Genomic DNA, 12,317 nt, shown 5'->3' on the forward strand with positions numbered 1-12,317 from the left:
CTGCATAAAAACAGTAAGGATATGTAGTCCTTGGCGTGCCTCACAATTCATTTATTCTGTATTGAAATTTGTTTCATTAACTTGGAATAAAGAGAAAGTTAATAGTCCTAAAAGAGGGTTCGTTGAACTTTGATCCAGTGGTGATTTAAAGCATGAAAGTCAAAAATAAACATAAATTCAAATCAAATGCATACACACCCACACAGACACATACCCATACACACCCACACACACCCACACACACACGCACATGTACACAGAAATTGAGATATGTATGTGTGTAGCTTTAGCGTGTGAATATATTCATTTGTTTACTCAATTGCGAATGCGTATGAAATTCATGACATGAACTCAAACTCAGATTTCACTTGCCTGGCTAACCAGCTGCATAGTGAAGCAGCAAGGGATGTGCCACACACACATATATATATATATGTATATAGGTTTGTCAGTTTTTGGCTCATTTTATGTAGTACCTGTCTAACTTTCTTGCTGCTTCCGGTTCAGTTTTGTGTTCAGTCTGCAGGCACTTAATATATATATATATTGTATGGGCACTCAAATGGCCAGCTCAAATGGTAAACGCAAGCTACACATTGCCAAACACTTAGGAACTGCCCCATTCCCTTTTAGAACCTGAGAAAGGTATTCAGTTAATCAGAGCATTCGAGTAGTGGGTGGAGGGTTGGGCTCAGTGTTGAAATGGGTTTGAATTGAGGCTTCGTTCGAAGTTCATTTATTCAATCTTTGTTGATAAATATATCTGTCTATATATATATATATATCCATGGACAGTTTACACCCTTGGCATACTCGCTTACAACAGCTGATATCATGTTTTACTCAATGCTGTGCAATAGTTTGCAGCCGCTAGCCAAATCCAAGGTAAACCACTTCAACTGGCCGCCAAAAAGTGCACCAGCAACAGCAGCAGCAGCAACAGCAGCAGCACCACCACCACCACCATCATCAACAACAACAGCAATTTGAACAGAGGTGGGACAAAATGCGAAGAGAGCCAAAGAAATTGAAGGGTTGCGTAGAATTAGCCATATTTTTTACATGTGGTGGAGGAGGTATACACTTTATACACTGTAAAAAAAAAAAAAAACTAAAATTCTGAACTGGGCTTTTTATGTTTGACTGTTGAAATGATTTTCCAAAGAGCATAAATAAATAACGTTTTTAAATGACCTACTCAGGCCAGAAATGTATTTCTTAAATAATGCTTTTGCCCAAGTGTATTGGAACAGTTGACTCAGCTTAATTCGAACTTTAGCTGCACAAAGTTGACTATCAATGCAATCCCCCATACAACGTCAAAACAAAAACAAAAACAAAAGCAAGAAAAACAAAAAAGGCAAAAACGCAAAAAAGCAAAAACAAAATAAGCAAAACAAAAGCGAACAACAACAAAGAACTACAGCAGCAGAACAGAGCAGAGCAGAGCAGAGCAGAGCAGACGCTGATGTTGATGTTGACGCCGAGACTGAGGCTGCCAATGACGTTGACGATGACGCTGACGTCGCTGCTGACACTAACCCACTTTGCTTGGTTTCATTGTTGTTCTTGTTCTTGTTGCTGTTGTTGTTGTTGTTGTTGTTGGGCTAACCGTTTTCTGACCGTTTGCACCCGTTTCATTGTCAATGGAAGCCCGTGCGCAGAGGCGATTCCATTTCAAAATGGCCATCGATGCGGCTATTGATGGATTGGCATTGTTACAGGATTGGGAATGCGTCAGTGCGTCAATGCGCAATAATAACGCAGTGCATGCGTACTACGTAAGACTACGAAACGGACAGCTGAAAGCATTCCACGCAACGTGCAACAATTTAAAGATGCATCAGCTGTTTTGAGTGCAGTTTACAGTTCTTATTTGTAAACAATTTAATAATAATTGCAATTTCAAGTCGCATGAGAAAACGCCTCGCAGTCGTTCTACTTTAGTTCAACATGTAAAAGTATGCTGTAAAATTGCAATACAATCATTTTTGACAGGGGCAAGCTGTAAAAGTAATCTTGGCTAAACAATTGTTGAATCTTGGCAGTTGAATTTCCTGCCTTCCTGTGCAATTTATGTTTAGGACACTGCAAATCACGTCTTCTGCTTCTACCTGCATAGCTGGCATTCCGTTAGCAGATAACTTTGCCGCATATTTTCTTAATAGTTTGCTTGTTTTTCTCAGCTTTCTGCCACACACACACAGACACAAAGGCAAATATTTCCCATTGTAATTTTTGAAGCTGTTCATTTTTCTTTGCCAGTTAAATTTGACTTCATTTCGTGGCGTGCACGCAAAACACCCACAAATACTTTCTCTTCAATGTGTGTGTGTGTTTGTGTGTGTGTGTGTGTATTATTTTTTTTCCTTTTCCATTTTTTTTTGTCAGAATATTCAAAAGCAGCGACGCTTTCGCATTATTTTATGGCCTCAAGCCAATTATTTTCCCTTGGCTTTCGACCAAAGAGTTTGCCGAAAACTTTTGGCGAATTCGAGCTTGGTTGTGTGCGTGTGTGTGTGTGTGTGTACGTTAGTGTTGGGTAATGCATATTTTTACAACTATTTTAAAGTTACTCCTTTGCAATGAAGCCCCTTCTTGCTTCCGTCTTGCTTCCCTGCCCCTTGCCATTGCCTTGCCATTGCCTTGCCTTGCCTTTTATTTGCGTCGCTGGCATTTGCATTGTTTTGCGGCCCAGCGGCACAAAGCGTCAAAGTTTTTGGACAACAACTTGCGCATTGCTGCTAAAGTTGCATTTGAAATTTGCATTCAATAAAGAAGAAGAGCACCTCCCCAGCTCTTCCCTGTGCCTCATCCTGGCCGGGGAGCCCATTCATAGTGCACTTTTGAAGCAATTCCAACTTTGCGTTTAACTGGAAACAGCCAAACGATTTCTTCCAAGTGGCAATAAAAGGCTGACAAAATGAATAACACGACCACGTGTCACGTGCCACAAATGCGGCACACATTCGCGTAGGCTTTGGGGACCTGCTCTGTGCTTCCGTGGTGCTGTGTGGTGCTGTGTGGAGCTGTGGTGTGCCAGCTCAAGTGCAAAATCAGCCCAAAAGAAGACAAAACCAATTCCCAAAGCCCTCAATAGCCGCTCCGGCTACAGGAAGCGGAAGGATGCAGCTGCACCGTGACAAATCTTCAGTTTGAACTATACAAAAAATTGCCATTGAATTGTAATGAAAATCTTAACAATTTTCAATCAGTTCAAGCAAACTTCAAAGCACAAAATGCAAACCTTTAAGCAGATAATTAAACAATAGTAATTTAAATAAACAAACAACATTAATGAGCTCTGCAAGTTAAGCACAAAATTGTTTACAGTGTATGCGGCGCTTTGGCATTTGGGGAAATGTGTGACATACGACGAAGGGCGCCTCGTTGGTCTGCACGTTTCCACGTTCCGTTGCGGAAATGATGTTCAGGCACAACACAACACACACACACACACACACACACACACACACACACACACACACACATTTGGCGGGGCACGTTTCGTGCGACGTTTGCACATTTCAAGGATGTAGCTTAATTCGTAATGAAGACGTGCAAACTGAAAGTACAGCTGCATACACACACATTTCTCTTTGTGTATGCGTGTGTGTGTGTGTGTTGTGTATGCTTTTACCCCATTTGTGCCTGCCACTGTACAAAAATATTCAATCAATCAGTCAAATCCATCAAGCAATTTCCGTTAAATTAGTCAAGCTGATGATTTACTGCTGCCCACATGTGGCACGTCACGTTAAGGTTGCACACACATCCTACCCTACTCCACCGCCGCCGCCGCCCCCCCCCCATATCCCCCCCAGCCCTCCTCAATTGTAGCCAACAATTGTGGCTAGTGAAATGGCCGAATTGGTTCAATAAACAATGAACACTGCGGCTTAAATTCGTTCCTGTTGACTTGCAATCAGATGCGGCTCATTAAGCGTCCAAGCGACACAACAAAAAAAAAAAACAAAATACACTGAGCCAAAGTGTGTTTCAGTTCTGCTTGATATCACAAAATTATGTAAACAGCAATCAAAACTGGCTACCAATAAAATGTTGGGCTTGAGACTTATGCGTTTTTTGGAATCAGTCAGCATAATTCGAGGGCAGATTTGAAACTGGCAAGCAACAAAGCAAATATACGCTCAGTGTTGATTGTGATTGTGATTGGGATTGGGATTGGGATTGTGTCGCGTAAGTGTAACGACTTAAAACTTGCACAGTCACGCAGCGGACGGGACCCCTCCATTGAGGTCCTTTAATGTCTGTCGTTAATTGTATATGCATGGATATAGAGCAAATCCCCGCGCTGTGTACTATTTAAATTGTCCTGTCCGTGAATTTAATTTTGGCTGAGTAGCAAAAGGATTGCAGCATATCTTACAGCATCTAATCTACGACTCCGACGCTGTCGCTGTAGCTGTGTATCTAAATCTTAAGAATTGTGGAAACAAGGATAACGACGACAAAAGCAATAAAAACAATAATAATATTAACAGGCAAGAAAGTGTCACAGTCACAGTCATTGTGAGGGGAGGACAATGGATGTTGGGACGCGGTCTCCTTTTTGGGAGCAGCCAACAAACCGGAACGCGAGGTATGCGAACGTGTCCGACTTTAATTAATTACCGGAAAACTGTTAATATTTGCATTGCCTTCAAGGCCCACAGCCCTTAACCGACGGGCAAAAGAGAGCTGCTGGGCAAACACAAAGAGCGCAACGAGGCTCAAAGCGACGCATAGTTCCAACAACCCACAAGCATGCCCCCAACCCCTCCCCTACCAACCCCTCTATCAGCACAAACACCCGCGGGGGCCATAGGCCGGCAGGCGTGTATAGATTTTTATCTTTTTTTTTTCGTTATACCCTGTAGCCATATAAACAAAAAAAAAAAAGGAAGAGAAAACATCTCGTCAAGGACATCATAAAGTTGCACAAATTAATGTCCTATTCAGCTGAAAGAAACTGTGACCCAAATATTTCCAAATCTTTTTGCTTGTCTAAATTGAGCAAACTCCGAAACAACTAAATTATGGAAAAATCGTTGCAGATAAATATTTGAATATGTTGTCTATCTGTTTGGTGAACTTTATAACGAATGTTACATTCCTTTAGATAAGAGACTAACTTAAAAGTAATTCCAAGATCCAATATTCATAGAAGGTATATATATTAATCTCTCTAAATTATATGTACCAAGTGCATGTCAAATCAGGTTTAAGCGTATAGAAAGTATTTTAGGGAATTATCTTTCTACTTTTATGTGGTTTCTATAAGGTGTCTTTACAAAAATGTTAGGATATCTATTAGCTGAGCATTCGCAGCATAATTATGCTGTTTGTATTCTCTGCTTTTTGTTTTTGTTTCACCTTATATTTTGTGTGTTTTGCTCGTAATTTAATTTCTCAAAAAAGGCGCTCGAAAGTATGCAATGCCAAATTATATTATGCTGGTGCCGCACCGCACACTGCTGCAAGTGCACATCTCCCTCTCTCTCACACACTCTCTCTCTCTCTCTCTCTCTGTGCTTAGTGGTGCCGCATGGGTAAGCTCGTGGATTGTGTCTGGGTCCGGTTGTAGAAAAGCCAATATGTAATGCAATACCAACCATGCCAAAGGTAGCAAACCCTGTTTGGGGCTTAAGCTAAATGCGATGGCCAAAAACATTTCGCATTGTCCATTCTATTAACATTTTCCAACGCTGCTTCTGCCTTCTCTCTGTGTTTGTGTTTGTGTTTGTGTGTGTGTTTGTGTGTCCAATTTCGATTCAAATTATGAAACCTTCATGCAGCCGTTTTGAATCCGTGCTGTAACCACAAGCAATGTCCTTGAATTGCGTCGGTGTGTTTGGGAGGCGAGTAGGACCTTGGGCAGGTGTGCAAACAGGATACAGACAGACCACCATACGAAAGATAATTGCATGCTTAATTTAGGCTTTTTACATTTTTATTAATTCTTTGCACCAGTTGTACAGAGTGCAACAATAGTCACCAATATTCTGCGCTGAGTCCACTACAAGTGTTGAGCATCTGAATAATCCAATTCAATTCAAAGATAATTCATGGCTTGAATATGCATAGCTGCATCCTCGAAATCATCCAGAATCTACTAAGAATCGAATACAAATATCTAAAAGAAATATGCAAAAGTGGAATATAATTTGAGAATAGGAATATGTTTATATATCTTGGTGAAATTTGAATACCCTCGTTCTAGAATTGTATTATATATAAACATTTTTATAGATACATTTATATTTTGATACGTTATTGATTGGAATCATTGACTTTTGCAGATGATGGAGCACGCTTGGCACAACTATAAATTGTACGCTTGGGGCAAGAACGAGCTGCGTCCCTTGTCGCAGCGCCCGCACTCGGGCAGCATATTCGGATCATACGATTTGGGCGCCACAATTGTGGACGGACTGGACACGCTGTACATTATGGGCATGGAGAAGGAATACAAGGAGGGACGCGACTGGATTGAGCGCAAGTTCTCGCTGGATAATATCAGTGCCGAGCTGTCTGTTTTTGAGACGAACATTCGGTTTGTGGGCGGCATGCTGACACTGTACGCCTTTACCGGGGATCCAATGTACAAGGAGAAGGCACAGAACATTGCCGATAAGCTGCTGCCCGCCTTCCAGACACCGACGGGCATACCCTATGCGCTGGTCAACACCAAAACGGGCAATGCCAAGAACTATGGCTGGGCATCCGGCAGCAGCTCAATTCTCTCCGAGTTTGGCACACTGCATCTGGAGTTTGCCTATTTGAGTGACATAACGGGCAATCCGTTGTATCGGGAGCGGGTCCAAACTATACGCCAGGTGCTCAAGGAAATTGAGAAGCCCAAGGGTCTCTATCCCAACTTCCTCAATCCCAAGACGGGCAAATGGGGTCAGCGTAAGTAACGACAAACTATGCCTTTGCCCAACTTCAATCCACATTAAACTTATCTTGCCTTTGTCTTTTTGTCTTGTTTTGGGCAGTGCACATGTCTCTGGGCGCCTTGGGCGACAGCTTCTACGAGTATCTGCTGAAGGCCTGGCTCCAGTCCGGCCAAACGGACGAGGAGGCCCGCGAAATGTACGATGACGCAATGCTGGCGATCATCGACAGAATGGTTCGCACCAGCCCCAATGGACTGACCTATGTGTCTGATCTAAAGTTTGATCGATTGGAGCACAAAATGGATCATCTTGCCTGTTTCTCGGGTACGTTTTGCCCAACTCGATTCTAATCAATATTTCTCATGGATATAGATTCAAGTTGGGAGCACAATTTGGACAGCCATCCATGTTCCATTGATATGTGCATGATTCAATTGAATCAAAAAGCATTTCACTTATAATCTAAGCTCATTGAGTATGTACAAAACTAACGTAATTTTGAAGAGCATTCATTTTTATACCAAGTCAATAGATTAATTGCTTTCTGTTGAAGCGCATAAAAAAACGTATTTTCGATTTTGAAACTTTTCAGGCGGACTTTTTGCGCTCGGCGCCACAACGCGCCAAAACGAGCTCACTGACAAGTACATGGAGGTGGGCAAGGGGCTAACCAACACTTGCCACGAGAGCTACATACGCACACCCACCCAGCTGGGACCCGAGGCATTCCGGTTAGTCTCGTCTCAATACACAATACACAATATACAATTGCAATTGCAAACGGCAAACAGCAAACAGCAAACGGCAATTTCAATTGCAATTCCAATTCCACTTGCAGTTGCACTTGAGATTTATTAATCGTTTCCACACTTGAATTGCTGGTTTAGTTTCAGCGATGCGGCAGAGGCGCGTGCGCTGCGTTCGCAGGAGAAATACTACATTCTTAGGCCGGAAACATTCGAGAGCTATTTCGTGCTGTGGCGCCTCACGCACGACCAGAAGTATCGCGACTGGGGCTGGGAGGCAGTCCAGGCACTGGAGAAGCACTGCCGTACCGCGCACGGCTACTGCGGCCTGCGCAACGTTTATCAGCAGGAGCCGCAAAAGGACGATGTGCAGCAGAGCTTCTTCCTAGCTGAGACGCTCAAGGTGAGTACACTCTAAACTTGACAAACTGACTGAGAAACATGCATAACTAAATTGATATTCTGTCCGTCTCTGTTCCCATATAGTACCTGTACTTACTATTCTCAGATGACTCCCTTCTGCCACTGGATGAATGGGTGTTCAACACCGAGGCGCATCCGTTGCCCATCAAGGGCGCCAACATTTATTATCGCAAGGCGGCTTCGCCGCTGCCAGCATCGAATGCGTCATAAGCAACTGAGCGCATTTGGATGCCCGTGTCATTCTAATTAACTATACATATACTATATATATATATATATATATATATATAGGTGTATAATTTGATACTTTTACTATAATTATGATTCTTTTTCTTTTTTTTTAATTGTATACAACAACTACATAAGGCAATATATGTAATCTGATCTTTAGTTCGCCGAGCCAATGATGATCGTGCGACGACCACTTTCTATGTAACATATTTATAAAACTTAATAAACTTAACGTTAGCGAGCCCTAGGTACTATACTAATACTTATATGTTTGTCTACCAACCATCCTCTAGCTCGTATTTACTCACATAATACACAAGCTCGGCACAAGTTTTCCAAACATTAAATAATAATTAATATGAGCCGCCCACTTCTGGCTCACTTCCATTTTGAAGAGTTAAAAACACACACACACACAGAATAAATCCCAATTCAATTATATATATATATATATATATATACAGGTATATATATATATATATATATATACAGCACGCATAGCTGGTTTATATAAGTTATCTCATGTGTTCGTATTATGGTATGTATCTTGTTGTGTTTCCGTGTAAAGACTCGGCTTGCAGATATTTACTTCAACTTGCAATCTGAACATATACATATTTATCTGCCTATCTATCTATCTATGAATCTTTCTAGCACTAAATATAGCTACCTACATATTGTATTTGTGTAGAGCAGCACCCTCTATAACCAATTGACTAGCATTTTGAATATGAATATGACACACAACTGTCAACATTCAGTTGCACATTCTGGGTTCGAAATATTTAAGAGCTTTGTTTTGTAAATATTTCCCTAGCGACAAAATGAAGATATCTATATGAGAAGGTTTACAAATCAAATAATTGTCAAGTTATTGTTTACGTTGTAGCCTAAATATTTTAAAGTAATTATTGTAATAGCACCTAGCTTACTTTAAACAAATGTAACGCATATTACTTTACATCAGCATCAAGCGAAACGAAACGAAATTAAATATATTAAATATATATTACAAATGAAAACAAAACAAAACAAAAACAAAAACAAAAAATATGTAGGCAATTGTTTAAACAAAATATTTATACAATTATACACAAGGCGAAATAATTTAATTTTTAACAATGTAAAGGTTTTTTTTTTGTGTAACCCTAAGCGTAGGATATGATGATAATAATGATAATAATATTAATTATATAAACCGGAAAAAAATAATAAGATTAAATCAAGAACGTTTAATTTTTGTAATTTTCAGCCCTTTGCATCAGCTATGGGAAGCTGTAAGAAGTAATTTTAGAAATATACGTACATACATACAAAAAAAAAAAAAAAAAAAAAAAAAGAATACGAAAACTTACAATAAAAAATAACAATTTTCTAAGCTGATAAAGTAGTTTTATCGTTATGTGTGATTTTTTTTTTTTTTTTTTTTTTGTTATATTGAATCATATTTAAGAACGTGAATATTGTATAATTGCGAATCTTAACAAATTGTAAATGCATTATAGATGAAAGACGACGAAGCTCTCCGGACGGAAAGCGAAAGAAATGCTATAACATAATTGTATTGAACTAACCCATAAGTTTAATAAAAATTTAATGAATAATTAAAAACAACAAATATTGGTATACAAATGCTAGCTAATGCTAATGCTAATGCTAATGATAATGCTGTTCAATGTGTTCTAAATTTGGTAATGAACATTTTCTTTGTCGTTTCCAGCTCGATCCTTATGTTTTTTAGGTGAATTTTGATGTGCTTTCTGGTTTGTATCAACATTAGTAATAAATTATAAGAGACTTTGTTTGTTTTATCTCATTTGCTTGTATGTCAAATACTTAAATGTCTTATGTGTATGAGTTATTTTTAAATTTCTTATCTGAAATCTGCTAGCAAGTGCCGAAATCAAGATAGCATATATATAATACGAAAACCAATATGATTGTGATGCATATGTGTGTACACTTATCAATTTAAATGTACTACTGCTCGGCAAAGTACTTATGTATGTATGTATGAATTGCTCAGACATGATTTACAATTAAACAGCAATATGTAAAAAAGAGTGAAGAAAAAAAAGAAGCGTAAGCAATTTGATCAAGGCGAACAAAGCGCTCTGAGGTTATCAACATTTCCCACCCAGACGTAGACTCGGACTGGCCGAGCAACCCGGAACGAGAGCGCCAATTTCAGTTTGCTGTGCGAACTGTTCAAGTCCAAAGCACAACATAAAACTGGAACGGAACGACAGACAGAGCATACATAAAGCATAGGCAATGAAACGAACAAAACGAGTAGACTCTGTCGTCACCCGCAACCCACTCACAAGAAGTGAAAAACTGTAAAAACGAATGCAGATTTAAAAGTCATTCCACCCACAGGGTGCAGCAAACAAAGACAACTCTCTGCTCAGCATTTGCCATTCGCTCACCGGGTGGCTTTTTCGCTCTTTTGTGTTCGTGCTCTTTGTTCTGCTGCTCCTGCTGTTGCTGCTTCTTCTTCTTCTACCTATTTGTTGACTAGACAAGCCCGCCAGACCGGCTGAGAGTTGCTTGTTGCCGGTCGCAGCGAGTGCGATTATTGCTTTTTGTTGATGTCATACCCTAACCCCATGCAACTCCTATGATTTGGGCATGTCGTTTGAACGACTTGCTTCGACCAGCTTCGACTTCCGTATGTAATTGATATGTTCTGTATGAAGCAAGAATAATAAATAAATAAAAAATGATAATGATAAAGTTCAAGTTGAAAAGAAATAAAAAAGTTATATTTATGATATACATTCGAGAATACGAGAGAATAATATAATTACATTATGCGCACATAAATACGCCATTCAGTTGGATAACGCTGCCTTATGCCTTCTGCCAAAAGTGGTCAAGCATTTAGGGTATTCAGTCGTTGACTTCCGCTCAAGCAGCTCTTTTGTGTTTTTGTTTTGGTCGTTGACGGCGCGTTTGCGTCGTCGATTCTAGCAAGCCACACAGTTGCCAGTGAGTTCTCAAGCGAGTCGGAGGCGTCTGGTGCAGCAGCAGCGACAGCAGCGGTGAATCCAGTACAAGCTATTTTGCAAGTGAGCTGAACAAAGCGCCAGGATGCCGTTCCCCATACATCCGCCCAAGCAGATGCCCTGCCCGCACTGGCAGCACTTTCCCATTAGTCCGGTGGATAGCAAACCGTCACCATTTGGCACTAGCAACAACAATGATGCCAGCGTCGCTGTGAATAAGCCACCGGAGCCGGTCTCCTATCGCTACTGTGTCCAATGCAAGACAGCTGGCAAGGATGTGAACAGCGCTGAGAAAGAGTAATATGGAAATTGAAGCTGTGACATTTCCGCATATCGCCATCACTCACCACTTACCACCCATGCCAACCCCCACCTCATCAGAGCACACCAAACCCAAATCGAAAATGACAATGGAACGCGCTGGGTTCGCTCCCCATCGGAAATGGGGTCCGCACTGAGTGCGATTTGGAAATAAATATAAGTTTAATGAAAGTCTTTTTCATGTTTTATATGTTTTCGCCATCTGCACTTCATTTGTTTTCCCATTTTGTTTCAAGTGATTCAATTGTCAATCGAAGTGAAGCTATATACATATACACATATTATGTGTCTCTATATATATATATATATATATATATATATATATATATATATTTTATAAGCTTAAGCTAAGTTTTTTTTTTGAACTAAATACATATTTTCTAGACTGCAAATCTATATTTGGTATTGAAAGTTAAATAGGTAAACAAACAGAACACTAAAAAATACACAACGCATTTAAAAAACGAGTTTGTTTCACAAACACACATACATTTTCTGTCTCCGAATGCGTACATGAATACATTTATGTGCATGTGTGTGTGTGTGTGTGTGTGCGTGTGTGCGCGTGTTGTGTGCGTGTGTTGTGTGTGTGTGATTTGTTTTTCTTGAGCGGCACACATTTTGGGACTTGTTTGCCTGCCTGCTGCCTGCTGTTGCTGCTGCTGAATTGTGATTGTTGTTGTTGT

The 12,317-nt window shown here is 40.2% G+C and overlaps 2 protein-coding genes across 4 annotated transcripts in view; both read left to right on the plus strand.

Annotated features, from left to right (window-relative positions):
- The window catches only part of LOC6569462 (mannosyl-oligosaccharide alpha-1,2-mannosidase IA), a 56,922-nt gene extending 48,171 nt beyond the window's left edge, over nt 1–8,751 (plus strand). For all 3 annotated transcript variants that reach the window (XM_032741269.2, XM_032741268.2, XM_001995464.2), the window contains 5 exons: nt 6,303–6,915; nt 7,002–7,226; nt 7,495–7,633; nt 7,790–8,051; nt 8,135–8,751. In XM_032741269.2, coding sequence (XP_032597160.1) covers nt 6,303–6,915; nt 7,002–7,226; nt 7,495–7,633; nt 7,790–8,051; nt 8,135–8,281 — 1,386 coding nt within the window. In that variant the 3' untranslated portion in view covers nt 8,282–8,751. The remainder of the gene's footprint in view (nt 1–6,302; nt 6,916–7,001; nt 7,227–7,494; nt 7,634–7,789; nt 8,052–8,134) is intronic.
- A 2,559-nt stretch (nt 8,752–11,310) lies between these two features.
- LOC6569463 lies at nt 11,311–11,903 on the plus strand. Its single transcript, XM_001995465.2, has one exon. The coding sequence runs from the start codon at nt 11,396–11,398 to the stop codon at nt 11,609–11,611; it is 216 nt and encodes a 71-aa protein (XP_001995501.1). The 5' UTR covers nt 11,311–11,395; the 3' UTR covers nt 11,612–11,903.
- Nucleotides 11,904–12,317: the final 414 nt, after the last annotated feature.

The sequence above is a fragment of the Drosophila grimshawi genome, unplaced genomic scaffold (assembly GCF_018153295.1).
Source record: "Drosophila grimshawi isolate 15287-2541.00 unplaced genomic scaffold, ASM1815329v1 contig_848, whole genome shotgun sequence".
In the NCBI taxonomy this organism is placed as follows: domain Eukaryota; kingdom Metazoa; phylum Arthropoda; class Insecta; order Diptera; family Drosophilidae; genus Drosophila; species Drosophila grimshawi.